Source organism: Hippoglossus stenolepis, chromosome 18 (assembly GCF_022539355.2).
Source record: "Hippoglossus stenolepis isolate QCI-W04-F060 chromosome 18, HSTE1.2, whole genome shotgun sequence".
In the NCBI taxonomy this organism is placed as follows: Eukaryota; Metazoa; Chordata; class Actinopteri; order Pleuronectiformes; family Pleuronectidae; genus Hippoglossus; species Hippoglossus stenolepis.
Window position 1 is genome coordinate 9,573,904 of NC_061500.1, and position 26,550 is coordinate 9,600,453.

General features: G+C 42.6%; 2 protein-coding genes across 5 annotated transcripts; one reads left to right on the top strand and one right to left on the bottom strand.

Annotated features, from left to right (window-relative positions):
• The first annotated feature begins 1,861 nt into the window (after nucleotides 1-1,861).
• rfx3 (regulatory factor X, 3 (influences HLA class II expression)) lies at nucleotides 1,862-19,070 on the top strand. 3 transcript variants are annotated; one of them, XM_035184343.2, is made up of 17 exons: nucleotides 1,862-2,010; nucleotides 6,588-6,700; nucleotides 6,833-6,921; nucleotides 7,827-8,085; nucleotides 9,368-9,442; nucleotides 9,733-9,914; nucleotides 10,036-10,155; nucleotides 10,252-10,376; nucleotides 10,496-10,611; nucleotides 11,330-11,445; nucleotides 11,571-11,725; nucleotides 11,828-11,925; nucleotides 12,077-12,226; nucleotides 12,394-12,602; nucleotides 12,688-12,841; nucleotides 13,040-13,082; nucleotides 13,585-19,070. In XM_035184343.2, the coding sequence occupies exons 2-17, from the start codon at nucleotides 6,593-6,595 to the stop codon at nucleotides 13,863-13,865; spliced, it is 2,280 nt and encodes a 759-aa protein (XP_035040234.1). In that variant the 5' UTR covers nucleotides 1,862-2,010; nucleotides 6,588-6,592; the 3' UTR covers nucleotides 13,866-19,070. The 3 variants fall into 3 exon arrangements, with proteins under 3 accessions (XP_035040234.1, XP_035040232.1, XP_035040233.1); XM_035184341.2 differs by having other exon boundaries at nucleotides 2,001-2,138; XM_035184342.2 differs by having other exon boundaries at nucleotides 2,001-2,138; nucleotides 11,574-11,725.
• A 54-nt stretch (nucleotides 19,071-19,124) lies between these two features.
• smad4a (SMAD family member 4a) lies at nucleotides 19,125-26,386 on the bottom strand. Of its 2 annotated transcripts, none has more exons than XM_035184345.2 (11): nucleotides 26,006-26,386; nucleotides 24,978-25,327; nucleotides 24,695-24,869; nucleotides 24,421-24,450; nucleotides 24,130-24,330; nucleotides 23,806-23,913; nucleotides 23,185-23,235; nucleotides 22,891-23,068; nucleotides 22,554-22,722; nucleotides 22,072-22,210; nucleotides 19,125-21,332 (listed from the first exon to the last, which is right to left on the bottom strand). In XM_035184345.2, exons 2-11 carry the CDS (start codon nucleotides 25,215-25,217, stop codon nucleotides 21,121-21,123), a joined length of 1,503 nt encoding a protein of 500 aa, XP_035040236.1. In that variant the 5' UTR covers nucleotides 25,218-25,327; nucleotides 26,006-26,386; the 3' UTR covers nucleotides 19,125-21,120. The 2 variants fall into 2 exon arrangements, with proteins under 2 accessions (XP_035040236.1, XP_035040235.1); XM_035184344.2 differs by having other exon boundaries at nucleotides 22,891-23,074.
• Between the last annotated feature and the right edge of the window lie 164 nt (nucleotides 26,387-26,550).

The window sequence follows — 26,550 nt, forward strand, 5'->3', positions numbered from 1 at the left end:
AGAGTGTCATGCTTCAGATGGGGTTTCACTAGTTGCTTAGCAACAACAACAGCTTTTCCAAAAAGCATCTGTCTAATACAGCTAACCAACAAAAAAAAAGTGCTGCGCAGTGGACACAGGTGGTTGGTTAAGCTTTGTATCCGGTAAGAAGCTTCTTAAAAAACGCTGGCTTTGTTTTACTCACTGCATCCTTTTTAGCCCGGCTCATGCTAGTTGGCAAAATACTTCAACTTGCAGCACTTTCATAGCTTGATTTATATTTAATATTTAAAATTTTAGGTTTCATATATATATATATATATATGACCCGTGTTTTATTATATCCATAATGTGCAAAAATAAGGCCTAATGTTAAGATGAGGTAAAATTTTATGTTTCAGAGAGAAAAATGCTTTCATTAACTTTAAAACTAAAGACAGTGAGATTAATGGCAAGATGAATAAAACCTAATGGCCTTAAAACACACAGCGGAGAAGAACAGCTAATAATGAGATTCACCCTTGGCCTAACAAGCCGTCTACAGATCATCTACATCTGTATCAGATTAAGTTAAGTCTCAGCACTTATTTTAAGTAATATAATGGCTGTTTTCTCCTCCAGGTCCTTTACTCTAGCCCTTCTTACACTGTGTGGAAATAGAAACATTAAAGAAGTGTGGTTTGGAGATGGGAACAAGGAATTCAATGGTAAACCACCGCTCTTTTTATTCACTTGAGCCAGATTTTGTGAGAGAAAAAGCTCCTCTCAACAGAAACATGAATGAAAAGGTGACACCCTGATGTTGTTGATGCTGAGAATAACACCTGAAACTTGATAGCAGATCTGTAATCTCTATTACAGACTTATTAACCATGTCTAAACCTATCACTGTCTCTTTGGTCAAAATGGGAATAGGATATAGTGCTCAAGAAAGAATTTTATTTCTAAATTCATATCTTATTTTTTCACATGGCCCATGTTGTCATGCCCGACAACTGTATTTGAGTTCAAATTTTTGCGAGACCACACAAATCCCTGCACCTCCCACTTGGACTTTTCTTATCCAAGCCACTACAGTTTAGGCCCTGCACTGCCTATTGGTCTAGACCAGGTAAATACAGAGTTTGAAATACTCTAAATGTGTTTGTCACTGTGTGTGTACATAGGCTACTAATGCACATCCTCGTGTGCGTATGGGTACTTAAAGGGATAGTTCACCCCAAAAAAAATGCACTTATTATCTAAAAAACATGGTGTAAATGACGCCGTTCCGAGTTGAATTTTAATTTTGGATTTTGTTCTGTTTACCCCTGAAACTCCAAAAGTGTTTTGTGGACTCAACCCACCCGTCCATCGGCTTAGTGGCGAGTAGATAATGAGTGAATCTTCATTTTTCTGGTGAACCAACCCCTTTAAGGAAATAAACGTGTGATTAAAATGCATGACTGTATGTAACTTAATTTCAATAAATTACTATGAGAGGGGTTTCTCTTTTTTCACTTGAGCACCTGACCCCCCCCCCAAACAAATCTGTGCACGGCCCTGATCATGAAGCAATCATCATTACAGGGAAAAATCATAATTGTGACAGTGTAAAAAATTTAAATTAGTCGTGGATCTTGATTAAGTGATGATAAAACTTTGAGTAAATGGGGAAAAAAACCTGCAGCATCCAGAGAACAACCCGCACCTTCACACTGATCCAATAACATGGGTGTTATCTTTGCACCTACAGGAAGCAGCACTTTGGTTCAACGTCCTTCACATGTTCATAAAAGTCTCCATATAAATCGATCTGATGGGTGTGATTTTTATTTTTTTATTTCTTCTGTATTTACTGCGCGTTAATCTCCTCCCACCTGCCTGATAAGGATGCGCGCTCCCGGGGAGTTTTATAGCAACTGTTGCCCGGTGAAGCAGCGCCATAGTCACCGTAGTCCTGGCGACTGTAACCCACCAACAACAACCTCTCGCTCCATCATTACCACCTCCTCCACCATCCTCATCTTCATCAACCAGTCCACGGCTCAGGTTTGGATCAATCCCTTTACTACCTTCGCCACCGTGAATTCAACTTCGAAGCGTCGCTGCCCGCGGGGGGAGATATTTACCGCGTCGGCGTGTGTTTTGTCCGCCGATGAATGAACGCTTTCCTCTCGGTGGGTAGCTTGGGGTACTTTGCTAGCGAGGGTGTTTCTTTGTAACGTGCTAGCATGCTCGGCTAACGCTCTGCCTGGGAGATACCCACAGATGTGAGGGGTCCGGCTCGCTAGCAGCGGCGAGAAACGTCCTCCCCGCGGGTTCGTTTTGTGGCTACAACTTCCCCCGCATGTAGTCCACCTGGCATTAAATAGTTTTTGGGGGGTAACCCGTGTGTTTAAACTTACCATGCTGGCTGAGCGGTAGCATCGGTGTGGGGCTAGCCGCTGATGCTAGCTGGGTCAGCTGGAGCAGGTGTCTGTTGTTGCTAGGTTGCTAACGCCAGCGTTGCCTTCTCACAATGCCTGTTGGTATCCCCCCCCTCCGTGTATTTTAAGCTAATGTGGCAGTGATATCGCAAGTTTTGTCAAACCGTGTCGGGGATACACAACCAGCAGCGTCGACCAGCAGTGAGCTAGCTTCTCCACACACACACCAAGTGCTTTTGACAATAGCTAAGCCATTACTTTCCCTTTTGTCTTAGGGGAAGCAAAGATAGCCTTCGCTAGCCCTCTTTGTGGCATCTGATGGCCACGATAAGCTAACACCTGACATACGGCGAAGTGTTGCAGCCTTGAGGGGGGTGAAACAAATATGCATCATTATCATCAAAACACCTTAATGTTGGTGCCCATTTTAATCCCGAATCCTTGCTTTATCCTGCCCTGCACTGTCTGTGTATCTGGGCTTGTGAACGTCAGGGTTCGTCCGCCCACTGCAGAATATATCTGTATTTAAAACCATTAAAATGATCTATTTAGTATTTTTGAGAATAAGATATGCACTCCATGTGTGCCTGTGCTTCAGGGAGCACAGACCATAGAGGAAGAAGGACTTGATTCAGTCTATAATCACACTGTAAAGGGGGGAGATGTGTAGTCCTGAGTTAACAGCTTATTATTGTGTAAGAACTGATTTATGCTCACTTTGATTTGGTGAAAGTGATCTCATCTATTTCGGTCAAATGTACATATTCCCTCGCCTCACTATAGAATAGTAAACTTGCTGTTATAGCCAGTTAATTTTGTGTGAGGGTCGTATAGGTAGAGACTTGGTTTCTTAATGTTGCATCACAATTATTCTTGGGTCCACTGGGTCTCCTGCACATCTGCGACCCCCCCCATTCCTGTTGGAGGAGATAGCAGGTGTGTGTGTGTGTGTGTGTGTGTGTGTGTGTGTGTGTGTGTGTGTGTGTGTGTGTGTGTGTGTGTGTGTGTGTGTGTGTGTGTTGTGAGGACAGGTGCACTTTCAGCGGTGATGGGACTCCTGACCATCGAGGCCTATGTGTGTGTATATATATATATATATATATGACAAGGTATTCAGCTAGGAAATAGAATTTAGTTGTCCATCACCATCCTTAAAATGAGTTTGTGTAATTGTATGTAATTCATCATCTGCGTGTATGTAACTACTGATGTAGAAGGCCTTTGAATGAGAAAGACCTGTTATTGATAAGCAAACGTGGCTTTGACTGCCTCAGATCAGGTCAAACACTAACAAAACCATATTTTCAAAATACTAAAGGCAAAGATCAAAATAATATACATTTATTGATGTATTGGCATATACCACACAATATGGGTCATGCACAGACACCCCTCCCAACACACACACACAAACAGGATGTTGGAAACTGCTAGTTATCAGATCATGTTACCACTTACCTGTAGTCCAGTAGGGCAGAAATAGTACCATGCCACCTGCCGCCTGGATCCTGTTGCATTTCCAATCACTTAAAGAGGGCCTGATTAATTCAATTATTCAGTCATCCATTTTCATGGATTAGCAGGATAGGGCATGTTTGGTTTGTTATTAGCCACGGCCGGCCAGAGATAATGTATGATGCTGATGAAAGGGGGGTGGCGTAAAGGTCCTTGTTTTTTACTTCCAAAACCCACATCTGGCAACTCGGCTCATCAGTGTAGATTTAGACGTTTTCTTAACCAGTGTCACGATGCGTTTTTCCTCTGTTTCTCATGATCCTGTCTTGAAATCAAATCAGGTCAAATGTCTGATGCTTTGTTGCTCTGATTCTAACTGGCAATAATAACAATATCCAGTTTATTAGTGCAAAAACACGTCAGTCGCTCCCCGTTTAGTTTCTAATTTAAAACCCGACTCCTAAACAAATAGTGCTTTGCATTCCTCCCCCCCTCTTCAGCTCCCACTTACATGTCCCTTCACCTGTTCGCCTGCTGTACTAGCGCCTAATCCTGCTCCTGTCTGGGGTTGAATGTGTGTGTGAAAAGGGGAGATATTGTGTATGGTGTACTTTTCAGGCTTGTTCACCAGCTCATATTTCTTTACACGGTGCATCAGACTCCACCGTTATCATACATGATCATTAGAGAACGGTGGTTCTGTGTTGTTTTTCCAGGAGCTGTGACTGTGAATATAGCAGTCTTTGCTATTTGTTGCTTGTAAGGTTAGCATGAGGAACTGGGAGGGGGGGGCGCGGTGAAAAACGTAGGGCAAAATGTTGCCCTCCTCTGTGGCTTTTGTTCCTCTGTGTCTTTGTAGGGCTTGCACTTGCTCAGTGGAGCAAAGCATTTAAGTGGGCCACAAGGGAGTGCCTGAATTGTGAGGCAGGAGGTGTGTGGTGTGTGTGTGTGTATTTGTGGAGGGGGTTGGGGTGAGGCAACAAGAGTGTGTTGTGATGCAGGGGCACTTTTCCTCGATTAGGTGGGCTCAGTTGGGCACATGTACTTTGGCTTTCAAACTGCAATGTGGAACATGAGTCTACATTCCCCGCTCTCCTCAAGTCCTTTTTTTTTTTTTTAGCAAAACAGTAGTAAGCTGAAGGCTCAAGTTTGACTGTGCAGAATGACATCTTCATCACTTGTGTTGTCTCCAACCAATGCCTGTCACACCTCAAGATAAAGGAGCTGCTCGCCATGTTGTGATTTTTTTTGTGAATTGTCCTAATTACCAGCATCTTTACAAAATCACAGAATATAAACATATGCCTCTCTTGATGGTAGTTCCTTCTTCCATCAGCCAGACCACAGCCCGTCTATCAACAGTCTGCTTACGTGTCTGACAGTGATAGTATATGCATACATCCCCCTTCCCCGGTGTTCAAAATAGTCATGCTGAAAGCAGATGGCTTCGCTTTAATGAATCTCAGTTCGCCTGGGTCTTTAAAGAAATAACAGATTTTTTATTTTTTCTGTCGCTTGACTTTTTCTCACAATCTCAGCGCACCAGGTAAGACTGACTCAGCTTTCCAATCCCAACTTTGACGTTCGTCACCCCAACACAAATAAAGTGATAATCACAGGAAAAGGGGCCAGTATGATACTGAAGATAAAGGGAAGGCTTGTCCCCAGAGAGAGACGAAGCTGTTTGGAGACCCAGCTTAATTAACCAAGAGAGGCTTGTTCATGGAAACTGTGATGGGGAGGAGGTGGCCTTCCCCTGGAAGGAATGAGTGATGTTAGCCGTACTATTATTAACTCACAAACACAGGTTCACCAACTGTCTCTCCTCTCCCTTTCTCCTTATCTTGAAAATAGATCACTTTCCCCTTAGTTAGCGAGTAGTGTAGACGAGGTCTCTCATGCACACTGCAGCTTTTTTTATTAGGAATAAGGATTCTTTCTGCTCGAGTCACACAAAACCTGCTTCTTTTTGTTTTCAGTACCTTTCATTCTGAAGTAAAATAGGACCTGTGAAAGTGCAGGACTGACAGAGCAACAAAAAGCAACATCTATTTGGAGTTTGTTAAATATTAACTTGTTTTATGGCTGTGAACATGGAGACACATCCATGTGTCACTGATGCATGAGGCTTTTAGTACATTGAGTACCACAAGGCAGAAACAGGTGCTTGGGTAGAATTGCTCGAGAGCAGATTTAGAAGCATTGATTTGATCTGTGACGAAACCTCGTGTTCACTGTTATGCCTTGATTAGTATCTCAATAAAGCATATTTTATGCCCTGGTATAACCGAATCAGGAGGATAAATATTGGATGTATTTTCCTCTATAATCTATAGGTTTTTTGATGGATGTGTCTGTTTGGTATTTCATGCTATGTTTTGGATACATGTTAAGGATAAGATTTATTTTGGGATACGTTAGCTGAGGTTCATGGCACTGATTTGAAGAGAGAATAAAAAAGTAATCTATGTGTTGTTCTTTTTCTATTATCAACTCAACTTAAAAACAATACAAGTATTTAGTAGAGCGTTTAGCAAATTTCCTCTTTGTCTAATTTAATTATTAATCTTTTACACCACATGGGTGTTGGCTCGATGTTGCATTAAGATGATAATGTTGTTGTTATTGAGTGGTAAAGTTGTCGTACCAGTTAGACCGGTAGGTTCAGACTGAGTGCTCTTTACTTTCACTTATTGTGGCTTTTACTTATCTACAGTAAGAGTGAGTATTCTCTGTCTTATTTAGGCGCCATGCAGACCCCTGAAGCAGGCGCTGACTCCACCTCCACTGTCCCTCTTCAGACCACCGTGCCTGTCCAGCCTACCGGCTCCACCCAGCAGGTGCCTGTCCAGCAACAGGTACATCCAGCCTGTCTGTCTGTGTGTGTATTTATGTCTGAATACCTGCATCATGCATGTCTCCCTGCTAACATGTGATTTTTAGTCTAAACTAAACCATTTATTTGCAACTTTTACAATTTGTGTTGCCAGGCCCAGACTGTTCAACAGGTTCAGCATGTTTACCCAGCACAGGTGCAGTATGTGGAGGAAAACAGTGGCGTCTACACCAACGGCAACATGTGAGTCACTCTGCTACTCAGCTCTGCTCTTACACCACTCAACAAATATTAGCGCTACGTCTCCGCAGCCTGTTCTTTCTCCTCTTAAGTCTCTTCACACCATCATTCATGTCACAAGCACATGATGTCGGTGGGAGAGCGTTGGGTCTCTTTGCGTTTGTTGTCTTTTCTGAGGGGTCTGCAGTCGTGCGTTTGATTGTGCTCAGTCACCTGAACATGACGAGAAGTAGGCCTGTCCTCTAAGTGCTGACGCTACGTGAGGGTCCCCTGGGTCTGGGGAGCGGGGGTTACATACACACTCCACTAACAAGCGCAAGCTGTGTTTGTTCTACTGTGATTCACGCGTACACACACACACACACACACACACACACACACACACACACACACACACACACACACACACACACACACACACACACACACACACACACACACACACTTACACGTGTATGTACAGAAACAAACACACTGTAGCTGTCTGACCTCAGCTACTGGTGGAAATACTAGAGACTACTTAGAAATACTTAATCATGTACCAAACAACAAGACACGTGGCCCGAGTATCAGGCTTGTAAAAACATATTGTGAAAGTTATATTTAAAGACCTGTCCAAATCACATGTGAGACATAAAGTCAATAACCAATAAAAAAACGTTTTATGATAATTACTTTTGACAGTATTTAATTTGAGTCTAGTGCATAAACAATAAAGAGGTTGTGTAATGTTTAATTTTTACCATCTACCCTTAACAGGTGACTCACATAATTAAGAAACCATACTTGAACTAAAGAAATGCAAATTAACCCAACAAATAAAAAATCTGCAATTATTATCTCTCAGTTTTATTTTCCGTCCCGGCACACTGTCTCATTGACTGACTGCTCACCTCTCCTCCGTACAGAAGAACCTACTCGTACTCGGAGCCGCAGCTGTACAGCCAGAACAGTGGAGGGAGCTACTTTGACACGCAGGGCAGCTCATCACAAGTGTCCACTGTGGTGACATCTCATGGCATGACCAACAACGGAGGAGGGGGCAGCGGAGGAATGAACATGGGTCTGGCGGGGGGTCAGGTAATCAGCAGCAGTTCGGGGGCGTACCTCATGGACAACACTGGACCGCACCCTGCCACCCAGACCGCACGAGCTTCCCCGGCGACTGTAAGTGCATAGCGCCCACGAATTGGGTTCCTCGCCCGCCTTCGCCTGACCTCTGTTGTGTGTTTTGTCGATCGACCATCTGACTAGTGTGTAGTCACATCCAAATCTTCCCTGTTTCCATCCACACAGCTTTTAGTTTGCTTACACTCTTCCAGTTGGAGTAGATGCTCTGTCTCTGCAATAATCCATACACTGATTTGATTGAAAATGTGGGATGTCAACTCTCCTAAGTAGAGTGTGTGTGTTTCTAAACTTTCAGTGTACACGCATTATGTTACATTATAGAGAGAGAACTTTTTTGTTCACCTCCTCCATGATTGTGTATATCTCTGGCGATGATCCTTGCTGATGCATGCGATGAACTGCGTAGGCTGCCCCCGAGTCTCTGTAGTGATACAACTACTGCCAGTTTCCATCCCTCATTTCATCTGAGCTGGTTTATTAGCACTCTTTGGTGAAGAGGAAGAAAGGAGGGGCTCAAACCTGAGAGACAGGTGCATTGAGCGAGGGAGGAGATGCACAGCTCCACAGACGCTCCCACTCCTCACGAGAGTTGTGTATCGTACAAAGGAGTTGCTCTGTAGCTACAATCTGAACGCCCCATTGACAATTTTCATGTAGTCCACTCTAATGGTGCCTTTTGGCAGAAACGTGGTAATGATGTGTTAACTGACATTACGTGTGGATGAATATGATGTGGATTTCAGTCGTGGGAGAGTTTAAAACCCCCTTATAATGAGTGGCAACATTAAATTGTTTTTTTATGTCTAAGAAATGTTTGCAGGCTTCGGAAGAATGCTACTAAGTGATGTGCTACTTGACTAGATGAATTGGTCCAGCAGTATGATTTTCTTTTCTCAATACAATTAAATACCAAGGAGAAGACTTGTTTTAAACCAATAATCCTTTCGGTAGAAAATGAGCTAAACACTGAGACACCAGGCTGCCAACAGGAAACACATCATGCTTAATTAACAATCCTTTAATAAGAGTGAGTTTAGCATCTTTTTAATACTTAGTCCAAACTGATATACTCATCCTGTAAATCGTGTGTTCCTGTTATATGGAACAGGCAAAGATTTCCCTGAAATGGCAGGCAGTCCTGCTCCGCTTGGGTTTAGTGGTGCTTGCTTTGGAATCTTTCCTAAATATATTTATTTTGCTAGTAGCCACTAATGTGTCTACATCAACTTTTGATTTTTCTTGCTTTTGTTTATTTCTTTATTTTTTGTTCATTTCCCTCCTCTTACATTTTGTTTTCCTGTGCTTCGTGGTTTATCAGATTGAAATGGCGATTGAGACGCTCCAAAAATCTGAGGGTTTATCCAGTCAGAGAAGCTCGCTGCTCAACAGCCATGTAAGTTGGTTTTTATAAATGCTTGCCCTCGTCTTACCTTGACTTCTGCTAAACTCAACTCTCTTGCCGTTCTGCCTCTCTCCACCCCTCTGTACATTTGAGTTTGGTGTGGTGCTTGCTATTGCTTCTTTTACTTGTTATTATTCATTTAAATTCACTGGCTGCATTAGAGATGCTTTTGCAGAGCTGAAACGTGGCAGTCTACTGACTGGCGGCCTGAGCGCTTTCCAGACAGTTTGCGTGGACCAGTGTGAATCTCTTGAGTAAAGCAGCATGTGTTACCCTTGTAGCTCCAGTGGCTGTTGGACAATTATGAGACAGCAGAGGGCGTAAGTCTACCACGATCCACCCTCTACAATCATTACCTACGGCACTGCCAGGAGCAGAAACTGGACCCTGTGAATGCAGCCTCGTTTGGCAAACTCATCCGCTCCATCTTCATGGGACTCCGTACAAGGCGTCTTGGGACAAGGTTCGCTTTTTCTAGCTTCCCTTCTCTCCCTCTCCGTAAACCAGTTTTTCATCCATGTGAACTTTTCACCTCTCCTTAAGACTCCGTCAATATGCGCTCACTTTTGTTTTTTGTTTTGCAGAGGCAACTCCAAATATCATTACTACGGTATACGTGTAAAACCAGATTCCCCACTCAATAGACTCCAAGAGGACATGCAGTATATGGCTCTCAGACAGCAGCCTGTTCAGCAGAAACAGAGGTACAAAGGCAGCCAGACATGCAGCCAGACATGCATGCAGACATGCGATACTTATCTCACCTTATATCAGTGCTGAGGTGAGCCCTTTGGTTTCAGGTTCAAGCCGGTGCAGAAGTTTGACAGCGGCGCTGGGGAGAATTACCCAGCCGGAGGCCAAAACCAACCTGGTGCAGAGGAGCAGACAGTCATCGCGCAGAGCCAGCACCACCAGCAGTTCTTAGGTTAGCAGCTTTTCCCTTTGTCTGAATGTCTGTGAAACAGAAAACATTCGAAATGCATTGATTTCTGCTTTGCCAGATTATTCCATAGTGGTGAATTCAATGTCTCATTATCCCAACAGACGCATCGCGAGCGCTCCCTGACTTTGTCGAGCTGGACCTGGGACAGAGCAATACAGAGAACATCAGTCCGGAGGATGTGAAAGCTCTCCAGTCCCTTTACAGAGAGCACTGTGAGGTTAGATAAAGGGCAGTCTTTTCATTTCCTCCACAAAATCACCGCAGCACACATAACTCCATTCAATATTGCAGCATTCATTGATACCATCCTGTCTCACTATGCAGGCATTTTGACAGTACATTTCCCTATTGATCTGACTGGACTAGCAACACATAAATCTATTTCACTTATTTTCTATTAAAAGTCTCACTCTCTCCGAGGGAAAACGTCCATGTTCTCCCTCATTGCTATCATCACAGACATTTAGTAGTTTAATCTACTGGTATTACATGTAAACTTTGGCAGGATTCAGAGGGTGGAAACTTTGGGAAAGGTCATGTGTGTTTACAGTGACAGAGATTCGTAAAATGCCATCCGCTGGCATTTAGGAACTGAATTTCCTCTTCATCTATTGAGGTTTTCAGTCACAGCTCTTCTAATGTCTGGAGAACAATGACCAATGGAAGAAAAAAATCATTCACACATTCCTCATGCACATCCAGAGCTTTTTTGAGATGTTCATGTGAGATTTCAGCCACATCAGTACGATGCAGGTAAATAGACTTTTATCTGTGCCCTTGAGAGCGCTGACAAAATACTTAATCTTAACAATGTCCTGGTTCCTCTGGATAAACCTCACACCTTGCTATCAACGGGCACTATTTCTTCTCCTCTTAGAAAGTAATTCAAGTGAAACCTATTAACCGCTTTTGTTTAATCTCTGCTTCTGTTGCAGGCTATCTTGGACGTGGTTGTCAACCTCCAGTTCAGTCTAATTGAGAAGCTGTGGCAGACATTCTGGCGTTACTCTCCCCCTGACTCGGTAGAGGGTGCCACTGTAACAGAAAACAGGTGATGAAGAATTCCAATGTTGATTTAACATTTTCAAAAAATATCAATTTGAATGCAAGTTATTATTTTAGGAATGAACTGATTTCAAAGGCAACTTTTAAAGTTTTGATGTGGTCGTTCTGCAGCAGCATTAGCGAGATCGAAGCGCGGCTCCCCCAATCACAACTACTGGCGCTGTGCAGAAACGAAGCTGTACTCAAGTGGATGAGCACCTGTGACCACCTAATGTACCAGGCCCTTGTGGAGATCCTCATCCCTGATGTCCTGAGACCCATTCCCAGTGAGTCACAGTCCCAGACACCTCTCGTGTTCCCCTGTGTGCTGTGCTGCTGGTATTGTTGTAATGAAGGTGCTGTTTTTGACATGTTGTTTGGTTTCGCAGGTGCCTTGACTCAAGCCATTCGCAACTTTGCCAAAAGCCTGGAAGGTTGGCTCAATAATGCTATGAACGCCAGTCCACAGAGAATGATCCAGACCAAGGTGCACCATTGCAGCATTCATAAGAGATTTTCAAAAACTCCCCTGTTCTAAATATACAACTAATACATGAGAGTAATTCAGTTTTTAAAGGTATGAACGATTTACTAGCTGTTGGTGACACCTGGGCCTTTTGTAATCATTGTTTTCACAGATTGCCGCTGTTAGTGCCTTTGCGCAAACACTGCGCAGATACACATCTCTGAACCACCTGGCTCAGGCGGCACGTGCTGTGTTGCAGAACACGTCACAGATCAACCAGATGCTGAGTGATCTCAACCGTGTTGACTTTGCCAACGTACAGGTCAGAACAGTTCTTTGTGTTTGAATACGCAGCAGCGGTGCTTTTGTAATGTCAACAGTAATATCACTTCTCTCTTATCAGTATGTCAAAAGAATATATACATATGTCTTGCTTTTCCTTTCACTGGACACGTGTGAACCTCCCGTTCTGCCTCTGTTGCTGTGTAGGAGCAGGCATCGTGGGTGTGCCAGTGTGAGGAAGGAGTGGTTCAGCACTTGGAGCAGGACTTCAAGGCCACACTACAGCAGCAAAGCTCTTTGGAGCAGTGGGCAGCCTGGCTGGAGAATGTGGTCACTCAGGTGCTCAAGCCCTACGAGCACCGGCCCAGTTTTCCCAGGGCGGCTCGACAGTTCCTGCTCAAATGGTCCTTCTACAGGTCTGCAAAAACAAACAGCCGCACTGAGACATGACCCTGTGTGTGTGCGACAGAACACTTAATGTTTTCTTTAATGTCTGTGCAGTTCAATGGTGATCAGGGACCTGACCCTGCGCAGTGCTGCCAGCTTCGGTTCCTTCCACCTGATTCGCCTGCTCTACGATGAGTACATGTTTTACTTAGTGGAGCATCGTGTGGCCCAAGCTACCGGAGAGACGCCCATCGGTGTCATGGGGGAGGTACAACTTTGCCACCACTCGTTTTGGTTTTCAGTTTCCTAGTATTTATAGTGCCACTGTGACACACTACAATATATGACAGATATGCCTGATATAAAAATTGACCTCCAAGCACAAATTTAGAATCTAGTATCTCATTTAGATACATGAAAGTTTATGTCTAATGGACCCTCTAATTATGATTTTTGTCTGTTTCAGTTCGACAGCCTCAACACCTTCTCCCTCAGTAACATCGATAAAGGTATGTGGCGCAATATTTATGCTAAAAGAGAGATTTTATTGTTGCCAACTGCAGTGGGACTACTGAGAAATATCGTTTTTGTTTTATACTCAAATGACTGTGTTTTTACAATCAGTCTAATTCTGAAGTCATTGAGGTCAGTGATTGGCAAGCATTGCAAAATGTGGTTAATGAGCTAAATTGAAGTATTTGTATACTTCAATTTAGCAAAGGTTAATTGAAGTATTTGTATACTTCATTTTATCTGTACGTAAAACATCTGTACGCTTGAATAGTGGAAAAAATATTTATCTATTAAACCAGCACCAACAGTGCAGCAAAAATGACATTTTGATGAAACACCAGAAGGTGCATCAACTAATCCTCTTGTGAAGAGAGTCCAAGATCATAGTGACATTATTTTAAAACAAATTTATGATTTATGATGGTAACACTTGGATTTTTGTGATGATCCAAACTCAAAGACAATTGTTCTATATACGTGTTGCTCTTTCTTGTCCAGATGAAACTAGTGGGATGGACAGTGACTTGGACGACGACGTGGAGGAGTCCGGGGAACCTCTCGCCAAGCGGGAGAAGTCGGAGCACGACGTGATCCAGGTGATCCAGGTCGGGGCGCTAGAGGACGGGTCCCACCCTGTGGTGGGCGTCGTCCAGCCAGGTGTCCTCCACTCGCTGCCCCAGCCCCCGCAGGATCACACGGAGCACATCCTCACCCCCTCAGCTGGTACTCCTAACATCCGCCACTGCAGCACCACAGGCAACACCTACGCCTCTGTTTGAGGGTCAGAGGGCACGGCCAACCGTGGCCGGCCTATTTACGCTGTCTCACTCTCTCCACATATCTTTCTCTCTGTCAGTCTTGATGTTTCCGTCTCTTTCATGCATTGTCTCCGTCTGTACCTGAATGGACTTGCACTCCTCTCCAGCCTGGTCAGTGGAGGAGTGCTGATGGCTGACAGTCTGGCCAAGTTGTGCTGTCCGTGTCTGACTGCTTAGATTCTGGATGTTCTGTCATCCCATAAGTCTGTGCTCTACCATAATGCGGCAGCTGGTGGAAGGGACCCGGAGGAAAAGGACTAATTTGACCCGTTAAAACATTTCCTGGTTATTCATGACTTAACAACAAACCCGTCTGTGTGTACAGACAAGCATAAGCTTGAAGGAAAATTACACTCCTTCATACTACTGATGTCTCAGAGCTCAAATCCACGTCACCAGTCCCAGAGGAGCAAAGTCATCGATTGACTCAAGACCTTCATCTATTGTACATAGATCTGCTGTACTTTGAATTGGTATTACCCAAACCTCATGGTGCTATCATTGTGTTTTGCTTTAACTTCCCGTTATCCCTCCTAACTTTAGTATGATTTACATTCCAACTGCTGACTAACTTTTGGCTGAACAAAACATGTTTGAGTGTTGTTTGTAGCTCAAAAGAAAGGGATGACTTTCTATGTGTGTATGACGTTTAAAAAAAGGATCAATGGGCAATTTTGTCTCTTAATTTGGTAGCCACCCACCGATGACCACTTACAGCTTTTAGCCACAGAGAAAGAAACCCCCGAAAGAGATATCTGTGCTGCTACTCGTGTGTAGAGAGATTGAGAAGAACGGCTGTACAAAAACCGTTTCCTCAATGCTAGCTTTTCTATGCACTCCGTGCATAACGCTTGCCTTTGTTCATTTTAGATGCTCTGTAGTTCCGTTGATGTGACAAGCTGTAATCTTGAAACAACTTACTAGACACATTCCCCTGTTTCTTTCTCTTTTTTAGTTTTTGTCTTGAAGAAATCTTTTAAGTTCATAGAGGACCAAAAACCAAACCAACAAGAGGAAGCTGGGAGTGAGGCCTCAGGGGCCACCCGAGAGCCGTTTCCTGTCCCCCACAGTGCCATGTTGCAGAGCAGAAGGAATGTCAGGGATTAAATGTACCTCGGCTTTATCATAGTGCCTTATCTTTAAATGCAGCTGTCCTTGTTGTCCTGACTGTGCGGTGTCGAGAGCCCGCGGCCCCTCTGCATTGTCCCAGCCACACCTTTTGGCTTTCTGGTGACTTGTGGCTGGATTTGGGCAGGGTCATCAGTGTTGAGACCAAGGAACCCAGGCCCAGACACATCTGTTGTTTTCTCTGGATCAGCTCTACTAAGCTTATTTACGTATATCTGAATCACGGTCTTTAGCCTTGCTCCTGCCCTAACTCTGCCCCCTTGAGGCCTATTCTTGCATTAGCCTTCGTTACTGGGTGAAGTGCGTGTGAGTGTGTATATACATGGATGCGTAGGTCTGCACTGTGTTTGTATATGTATATAGATATGCCTATGTCTGCGTGCTTGTGTGTGTGTGTGCGTGTGTGCGTGTGCGTGTGCGTGTGTGTGTGTGTGTGTGTTGGAACACATCCATCAGTCACCCTACCTCAAACCAGTGGTGCCAGCCCTTTTGACGCGTGCAGAACAGTCACCAAACACTTATTGCACACACACCTCTGTACTGCACAAATCTCAACGCGATAGAGAAAGTCTGCATTGCTTTTCTCTCACCTCTGACACATTGTGATTTCAGTTCTTAGCCCATAAAAAAAAAAAGCGTCATCCTTTGTTCCCTGTTTGAAGATCATCTTTGTACAGTGGACCAAAAGTAGATATTTTCTGATATTCAAAGAGATATATAGATATATATGTATAGTATATAAAATGACGACACACTACAGATACGTGTTTGCTTTTTATGTGGTTGATCGGATTGTTTCTACGTGACTGTGCTTCTTTCGGTAGCTCCTCTGTAATTAGTTTATAGACTCAAATGGGAAAGGCATGGGTACTAACTTTTTTCTTCATTAGACTACATCTATACTTGAACTGTTACAGCCTTCTATGTTGTGGAGATTATTGAGATTAATCCTCTAAATAGGAACTGTTTTGCTACTAAATTAATTTTTAGTTTTTTTTTCCATGCCTGTTGAAAACGACCTGCACCGCTTCTCTGCGGAAGACATTTTTTATTTATTGATATTTATTGTGTTTTTGGTTTCATTATGCATATGTTATAATGGGGACTTATACCACTGCAAAGAGCAGACCTACTGTACAGAAGGACCAGGAGGTTTGTTTGTTGTCGTTTTGTTTTATTTTCCCCTTGTAAGTCATGTATGTAGGTTGATGAAGGATTACGAAGAAGGGTTGGCACTGTTATTTGTTGTAATCAGTCTTTTAGAATCTCTAGTCCAAAAATTCCCCCAGAAACTGTCGTTACGCAGGATCTGTGCCCTTTTTGTCTAAATCTAGGTTGTGTTGCTGTGTAGAAAACATGCTCAGCTGTAAAGGAGGGCGGGGATGTGCAAATGTTGTCATTTAGGTCTTACTCTGTAAAGTACGACTGAGTATTAGGGCCACTTACAGGGGAAAAAACCTGAGATTTTGAGAGTAAAGTAATAAATTTACCAGAAGAAAGTCTGAATTTAGGCTGCGCGAGGGGAAACATCAGAAGATCAGCCTGTTGCCTGGATAATGGAAATGCGGTCGACTGTAAATCTTTGATGTGATATACGTGTGATGTGATTTTCAAAGAGGTGTCCCAGATTCTCAAGAAACAATGAGATTTGTTTGAGGTTTTGTATCCAGAAGGATCGAGCACAGGTTCTCCTTGATGCTTCTTTCTTAAAAATATCTTCTTTATTCACTTAAATTGCAGCTTTGTTCTTGTAAAATTACAACTTTACTCTCGAAAAATCTCAGATTTCCTTTCTTCAACCTGGCCCTAATACTCTTGTTGTACAGACTCTTATCTAGGTTTTGTCAAAACAAATTCAACAGTTTTTTGTCCCCCACCACAAAGACACATTCCATATTTATTAAGCCCACACATCTCATACTGTAGCCTTACCCTGATCCTATTGGCTTGAAATGTCTGGCACACCAGATCTAGGAACCGAGCGCACACACTCATAAAAAGGCTTTCTCATCATATCCCTTAAGGACAGTTTTTGAAAAGTCTGCAAGAAAAGGTCAGTGAACCTGAAGGTAGCTGGGAGCTGGAGGCCCGGGGTATTTTGTTTACATCCGACTGCGGCCACAGCGACCTTGTATGAGCGATGGCTCCCTGACTCTTGCTATTTAAGTCGGGGAGAGAACACAAGGTGAACAGACACGTAGACATAAAGCCCCTAGATCGTCTTGTTCTTTCTCCGGAGCCTCACCATAAATCTGTGCTCACATAATAAACTAACCCCACATGACTCGCTGAATTTATTTGAAAATGCGATTGTAAAAAAAAAGAAGAAAAAAAAAAAGTGACGTTCCGTTCTGTGACTGAAATCTTTTGAAGTATGCTGTAAACCTGGGTAGTGTGTACTGGTTAGGAATGGAGGTTCTGCAGGATATATTATCTTGCCTCTTATTGAATGATTAGTTTTTTTTAATATATACGAGTCTCACCTCTGTTATGTGAATTAACTACAACACTGTAGATGTATTTTTTTTTTGTGCCTGAAGTGGAAATGGCTTAAAAAAATGTTTCTTTCTTTGAATCTTAAATTGTGTGCTTTAGGATCATAAGTGCTTTCTGGTCTTGCACGGCTACCATGTGCTGCTAGAAACCGTTTTTGTTTCGTTTCAAAAATGTTTTTCCCCTATTTTTTCTTTTCACACATGGACTGACGTGCCACACAGTGATTTTTTAGCTTTTTCTGCATCTCAACGCCTGCCTGGTAAAACACTGGACTGATGATAATGCTGCCAACACAATTGTACTTTATTTCTCAGTGTCTTTGAAATTGAGAAGTAGGATTGTTATTTTTGTGCGTGTGTGTGTGTGAGAGTGTGTGTGTGCAAATGAGCCCGTTTTCAACCAGAGGAAAAAAAAAAGAAAAAAGAAAAACATAAGCTATGTCATAGGAGTTTTAGCTAAGAACTGACTCTTCACCGGGACAACATGGCAGCTTCACTGACCCATAGCAGACTCCAGTGCCTTTTCCTTTTCGCCCCGGCCAGAGCAGATGGCCTGGGTGACTATTGGGTCTCTGGTGGGCTACAGATAGAGGCTTATCAGAGCGGACGTTTCCTTGCACAGGTGCTGCCATTGAGAAGACACCAGAGCTGAGGAAGACGGAAAGAGAAAAAAAACGACCCGCCCTCAGACTTGGGACTGTCTATTTACTGGATGTGACGCGCACCGAGTGGTTTACACGTGGTAGATGACCTGCAAACGGCTTTTTAAAAATTGTATAGAACTGGTTAACGAACAAGGAGAGCGGCTGTAAAGTTAAAAAACGCTCCCTCTTACGACTTGTTTTTCTCATGATCGTGATTTCTGTTGGGGTTTCTTTTTGTCAAATGATCTTTTCTGAATGCTGTGACCTGTTTGAGATTTGTATTTGGATGTTTTCAAGTGCCATTTGACAGTCCAGTGAGTCGTGGCCATCTGTAGCACGCTCTAATGCAAGCACAAGCATTTGGCAGTGGCATTTGGGGAAGGTTTTTATTTTCGATTCACCCTAGACAAAAATATGTATATATCAAAAACTGAAAAGGTATATTTATTTGTGTCCTAATTATTTGATTTGTTCTTTTGGTGAACATTTTATCGGATATGTTGGCTAAAGTGCTTTTTTTGTGATAATTTCTTTTCCCTCTTTTTTTTGGGATAATGTATAGTATCTGATATAATATATACACACAAATTTCATGTGACTTTCTTTTCGTGCGCTGTTAAGTTTTCTTCATATCTTCTCAAATTTGGCGAGCAAAACCAATGCGTGTAGGGTGATTTGTATCGTGTATTTTGCATAAAAAACGAGGACAATTGGGGAACTTTTATATTTATAAAGATATTATCATTTAGTGTGTCGTATTGATGAATATAGAAACTATTAAAGACACATGTAGTTTGGTTTTCTGAATATTTCAGATCTCAGCTCAGGCTAGCTTCTTAGTGTTGTTTTCTTAAAATTTGTGACACGTCTTTGCAGTAATAAATGTTCTCTTGTTCAAAGTTGAGCGTCCTCTCTCTCTCTCTCTCTCACACAGAAATCAAATGACTAAATCGTAGTGTTAGCCAATTACATTTTATTCAACCATATTCATACATGTAAACACCAATATCATTCAAACTCAGTTCAGAATGTTTTACGATGAGCACGAACTTGCATTTCCTGAAAATTGTACAGCATTCCTTTACTTTATTTTTATATATTTTTTAATCATTTCCATTTTGGCCAGAGTGGTTCGTCACTGTAACGGTAGCAAAAAAGTACAAAATACTGCAACAGCTGTAAACAGAGCTCCAAATACCAGAATAGTGTGGAAAATAAAACCAAGCTTTCAGAAGCGACGTTAACACTGAATTGACGGCAGGCTGATTAACCGTTCCACTTTTCCAGAGGGTTATTTTTGGCATCAATATGGCTACGCTTCCTCTCACAGTTCGGTCCGCACTTGCTTTTCTCAGCTGTCTTCTACATTAAGTGTTATTCTCAAATGAAAACAGGTGGAGGTGAGCTAACATAAGGAGATGCTCCACCCAAACATATGTTATTAGTACGAAAGATTCGCCACCCGCGGGTTTGAAAGGTGGTGCTCAATTTTCCTTTTCGTATTTTGTAAACCACACCTCTGTAGGTTTTAATAATCTCTGTTTCTTTCAAACCTGCTGAGAGTGAATGTTTGATACTGAAACATAGATTTTGAGCAGGCAGCACTTTGAACTACCGTGGGGTCCAAAAGCAGTCTCAGACTTTTTGAACCCAGTGTACATTATTTTATTTTTTAATATGCTAAGATATTATATGGATACAAGTAACCACACAGGAGACAAAAGAAACAAGACAACATACGCAGGCGAATTAATAAAGTGCTAATGGACACTGTGGGCATCTAATCAAAAAAATAATTACAATTACAAATAATATTAAGCAGATAGATGTATAATAACCTTTCCTTTGTTTTATAGTTTCAATTAAATTTTGTGGTTTGTAAAAGTTTGATAGAAAACCTCACTTCTCTCGACTGCTGCTAGAATAATGGAACAGTTTTATAAAGAGAAGCCGATCTCAACTAAAATGGGCCTTTTTTTAAATAGCTCTTTACCTTATTAAAAACAACTATTCAAAAAAGGGGGCGTATGAATCAAAAGAGAACATTAACAAGGGCTTTCAGCTTTGAAAAATATTCAAGATTACATTTCACAAGATAATGAGTAATGAATAACACGATCTCACATAAATGTCCTGATCTGCGACTGGGAAGAAAAAATCTCCACTTACATGAAGCCACATCAGCACCGGAGGGCCAGTGAGGGAGGACTGGACCGGCAGTGTACACCAGCTGAAATCACATTTACATAAACAGGGTATATGACAGGTTTGCATCCGATACAAGGCTCCACATTGTGCTCAGCTCAAATGGTATTGAGCTAAATAGTTTGCTCTTTTAATAAATAGATTAAAAAGGAATTTGGGGGCTCCAAACAGCTAAAAAACTTAAATACAGAAAATGTCCAGACTGAAGAATACACAGAGTACGAATCGTTCCCTGTTTCTTACAGTGTCTTTGTCAGTTTGTTAAATAATCAAAGAGCTTTTTGGATCTTTTAATCTCAGTGTGGACATGTTCTTCACCTTGAATCTCTTGTTTATTATCAAACTTGTGATTTGAGAAACGGGTTCACTTCTCATATTGTTGTGCAGTTCCGATTGGTGAACAGTGACAGAATACTGGCTTCCTTTAAAATGCTCATCCTCTTCTTTCCACTGTGCTACGACTCCTCCCAATGTGACTCACATGCTCCTCCAGGAAGTCTCTGAACTTACAGACCTGGAGTGTAACTCAGTAAACCGACGACTGCTCGCAGCACTGGATTTGAAATCAGTGCGAGTATACTGCCGCCCTTGTTCTTTACTCCTACAACCTGCTCAGTGTCCCTGTGGTTGCGGTCCTCCTTCGCTGCTCCGGGCCTATAGGTGGAGTGGTCTGTTAAAAGTACAGTCTGATATATATTTTTTTTTTTGCTTTTGTTGGTTTTGTACAATTAATGTCTTTTCAACTTAGTCAAGAGGATGAGGGTCAGCTATGGGCATGGTGTGCAGAACTTCATCCAGTAGCTGCAGCGCTCGGTGTAAATGGATTTCAATCCAGCAGGGTGTCTCTTTAATGCTCTGCCGTGGGTAGTCGGGCCCCCAGCCTTTCACGAAGCTCATCCGCAGGATGCACAGCCTGCGCAGGTCATCAACCCCGATGCCTGCAGCAGCAGACAGACCTGCAGGGGAGTTACAGGCAGCAACTTTCAGATCAATGTGCCACTATAGGCCAAAACACAGCAGAGATATGTCAGCGAAGTTACTGCTGTAGTAAACATAAACCAGACACAACGTTAAATAGAAAGCATACTTCTGCTATTATAAGCATATCTCCCACTCAGATCAGACCACCAAGTTTTACTGGATAAAAAGATAAATGAGAAAATCTAAAAACCTGCATGGAAAGTCACAATTCTCCCACTTCAGCTGAATATCTGCACTAACATGGCATTGAAGGGTAAATATGTTCATTTTAACATCAACTCATTATGAAATCTGACACACATCTGGAATAAAATTGATAACACCACAGAGAAATGCAGTGTAATGGCCAATTCTTACACATCTGGGTCTGTTGGGGATAATATTCAGCCCCTTAGTCATATCTTGCAGTGTAACTTTTGCTTGGTCCTTTTAGACTTAATAAGTTAGTACAATAATAAATATTTATATTATCCTACATAATGCAGCTGCTCATTTGGTAAACACAAATGAATAAAGTTGGTTTAGTATAGTAAAGATTATTATATTATTATGAAGATTGTTATCCATTAAGAAAATACAGACTTTTACAGCACAGTGCCATTAGAGTCCCTGATGAAAGTCTGGAGGCAAAATGCCTAAAACAGGACGATGCTGAGAAGCAAATCGCAGTAATACACATGCTGGAGGGGAAAGTGCAGCAGTTACAACACTCACTGATGGCAGGGGCGATTCCTCCCACTGAGCCGGGTCCGGGAATGTTTCCAGCCACCGCCGCCGCCTGAGCTGCGGCTGCTGCTTGAGCTGTCGCTGCCTGCTGCTGCATCTGCCTGTGGCACTGACGCAAGTCAAACACCTGGCGGGGGGGGACGAGACAAACGTTCACAACTGAGAGCAAGCCAAGATATTAAATGAACACTCAACCATTTGACTGTCAACTGAGCAGGCCAGATTCCCACTTTGATAAACTGTCCCTCGAGAATACAACAGGAAAGAGGATGCTCCACATATTTCACGGCAGCCCCAGTCACTACAGCCTTAAGCTTAACTGCATTAACAGTTAATCCATCATACTCACATTAGAGCCTTTTAATTCCATTATGGCTCAATTACTGGTGTGTATGCAAAAATAGCTGCTGCCAAGAACACTACAAGCGTGTTTTCTAATAACACTACTTGTAAAGTTTCTGCAATCTCACCTTGATGTAAGCACTTGGGTAGATTTTGTGAACTGCATCTCCAGGGGCACGACCCGCCTCTCGATCCAGGTAATAGCTCTGCACAAACACTGCGTGATCACTCAAACAGCGCACCCACACGTCTCCTTCCCCTTTGCACTCCAGCTGCACGCCTTTACCAATGTGGAGCCTGAGGTCAGAAAAGGGGAGGAGAAGTAAGTCAGAGAGGCCAGAGACACTACACCACACACACACACACACACACACTTCACATTACTGTCATTTATTAATTATACCTAGAGACAGATAATCCCTGTTGTCTGCATGAATCAAAAATACTATATATGAGGCAGCGTACCTGGCTTTTTCTATGTTCTCCGTCCTGTGAACATTGCTCAGTTGGCCCAAGCAGAAGCGATCCCCTCCTGATGGATCCACATAGCCGTCCACAGTCACTGTTGGACAAGTGGACGGCACCTTAAACGTCTCCCCTACCTGGACATCCATCTCAAAGTAAGCAATGGAGCACCAGTATTCTGGAGCTTGGAGAAAATAAAAAAGACAAAATGGTTTCCACTGATTACAGTTCCAGTTTTAGGATGTGTAAAGGGTAAACATGTGAATTGTTTACCATCTGTAGCTTGATACTCACCAGGGTGACTGGATATGGGGGGCTGGAACGCTATTTCATTGGTAACAGGCCCTGCAAGATAATGTCAATATTTTGAGCAACTCTGAAACCACTCACACACAAGATGGGATATATCATTCAGATATTAGCACACTGTAAAACCATCTTAGATTTGCTTTATACTTAATAATAATAATAATTGTGCAAAAGATGTTGCATGCAATTTGTTCAGTTTCTGAGATATAGATCTATATAAATTATTTCACACCTAGCTTCCAAATGTATATGGCCCATGTATGAAAGGTCTACCCTAAAGCAACAACACTGTTGGAAATAAATAACCTGTTATAATTCTTAAATAGTCAAAATGTGGATTTGGTACTTTGAACCAAGGTTTATTTATTGAGGTAGCAAAAAGGTTTTTGGTCTGTTTTCTTCCATGTGTGCGATGGCTTTTATTTACTTACACATGTGCTTTTTTGTTTACATACACACTGAGAACCAAACAGGGAAACATCAGCCCAACTAATAAAAAGAATAAGGTAACACCTGGAGGCAGAAAGAAGATATGTGCTTTAACAGATGTTCTGTCAGTTGTCTTAAATGATATGGGACTTTTACAGATATTTTCCTTCCACTCACAGTAATGCCCTGTGTGAGTCATGGGTTGGTGATGCTGTAGATGACCGTTCTGGTGAGGAGGGACCACGGGGGGGAAGCTGCTGCTCCTGCTCCAGTTGGGGGTCGGATCTGTCAACATACAATCAAAAGAGTTAGTTTGTGTTTTAGAATTAATCGTAAAGCTTAACACTAAAAAATATTGTTTTACAAAGACCTAAATCTAATTGAATTATTTTAATTTTTTTAATTATGTTAACTTTATCTCATTAATTTAATTCTGACTGGCAAAAACATGATTATTCTTTATATTTTGCTGATGTGTGTATTCCCCGTGAGGTGTCTTACTTGAGGGTCCAGCATTGATTGACGAGAAAGCAGAGGTGGAGGCTGAACCGCTGCTGTCCGGGGGGAGTAGAGCGGGGCTGCTGAAGGTCTCCTGAAGACCGGGCCTTGACGGCGGATGCTGGATAGTCTGCAGGTGGCTCTCAGAGCTGGAGTGAGATTGCTGGTTATCATAGTCATATTCATCCTTTACCATTAGTGGACCTAACAGAGGATGACAAACATGATTAGGGCGGATGGACATTTACAAAAATTAGAAGCGACGTAAACAGGAAGACTGAGGCAACTCCTGACCTGAGCTTGTAAGCGTCAGTCCGGATAAATCTGGGGAAAATAAGAATTAGAGTAAGAATTAGAACATGGACTGCACTTCAAATAGATGACTGCATCATATAACTTCATTATCAATGAGAATATCCGGTAGCAGGGGTGCATGTGTGGTTCTAATAATAACTTGTATTAAGCTTCAAAATCCTTTAGTCTACCTGTAATATCATCTTATATTGGTCCATAAGCTAAAATAATGTGATCTCGTCACAACACAAAAAAACCTGTGACTCTCACTTACCGATGCCCGGAGAGACCACCCTCTCGTAGTGGTATGGGTTGACACAAACATTGTCGCATTTCAGGTCAAAGGCATACTGGCAATATTTCACATGTTTCAGTTCGTTCTTGTGTAGATCAGGCCACCGCCACAGTCGAGCATAGACAACATGGGGGAAACCTTTACGTCCTGCAACCTAGAGCACAGAGATGAACATGGAATGAGATAGGTACTGCTTCCGTGGTATCTCTCACAATTTTACATGAGCATAAATCAACACGGTGCTGTGTATCTGCTACTGTACCTGTAGACGTCCATCCAAAGTCCGCTGTATGGTTACACACTTGCTGGGGTGCGCTCCATTCGTCGTGATGGCTGTGATGAGGGAATCCAGCTCGTCTTTCTTCTCCTTCAGCTTCTTGACGAGACTCTCAATAGCCCGTTTGGCGAAGCTCTCGCTCTCGCCTCCCTGCCGGTGGCACATCAGGCTGTGCACAATGCTCAGGCAGGCGTCATTGCTCGTGGGAGTGTTTGTGATTGACATCTTGCTCCTTAGTCTTCAACCTAGGGGAGGCTTTCCGGTTGTTTCCTCTACGCTTTTATCGGTAGAGGTGATGGAGTGAAATGATTGTCGATCAAATGCTGCCCAGAGATCTAAGACAGAGAGAGAGAGAGAGAGAGAGAGAGAGAGGTCTGATTACAATGTTCACACTGCAGTCGATGGAGCTGCACTCGGGTACAATGAATTAAAACCCCTTCAGGGTTAGATGACAGTTAAATAACACTTGATAATAACAGCCACTAGCCAGGGTTACTGGGATTTAATAGTTGCATGGACATCTTCGATTTAACACCTATGTTCATACATGTGTTTACATTTCATCTGCAAATATGGCCACTATTTACTGTATGAAATGCAAAACAAAACAATTTAATGGTTTTTAATAGCACCTCGCTAATATTGGGATCAAGATTAAATGAACATGGGGGTTAATGGTCAGGGTTTAAACTGTATTTTCGCAGCTAACGTTAGCCTTGATGGGTGTGAAGGCTAATAAACACATGTAGCATTATCCAATCCGAGCAATGCTTCAGTAGCGCAGAACTAAACCCGATTTAAAATATATAGATTACTACAAATCACCTATTCAATGTAACACACATGTATAATAGATATAATTGTAAAAAAGCATACAGTTAGCTACCATTGCCCAGCTAATGTCGACTTTAGCTACAGCTGGGTAGCGTAGCGTTAGCTGGCTAATGCTAATTTATAGCCAAGTCGTTTCATAACATGGCGAACACCAAACACACCCTGGTTCATGTACTTACTGTGGTTTCTCGGCGCAGCAGCGATAGTCCAGATGTTATCAGATAATAAGCCGGTGGCTCCAGCGACCTGATTTTCGATATGCTGCCCAGCCCCAACTAGCTTGCTAGCACATACCCTACAGCTAACAGCTAGCAGCTAACAGCTAAGGTTCATCCACACCTCGCTAGCACGCTGGCTCCTCTGGCCCAAATCCGCTACCACGCGAAATGCTACAGAGTCATATTAGCTAAACGCGCACTCGTTCTGACTTTATCTGTGTAATACTTCAAATGAAACTTACAAAACAGTGTTAACTAACAGCGTTAGCCCGTTAGCCGGTTAGCTGGCCACGAAAATAAACAAAAAAAACTCATCTCCACCCACCAGGCTGCGACTGCGCATGCACGCGTGAAATGTGACAGGCGTGGCGCTGCTGTTTGTTTTTCCTTTTTTTCAAAATCCACAACACATCAGCGTCAATACATTTGAAATATAAACATGGTTCATATATTTATATAGGATTTGTTTCATTGTGTGCTTCATTGAGGATGTACTGCACCAGTTT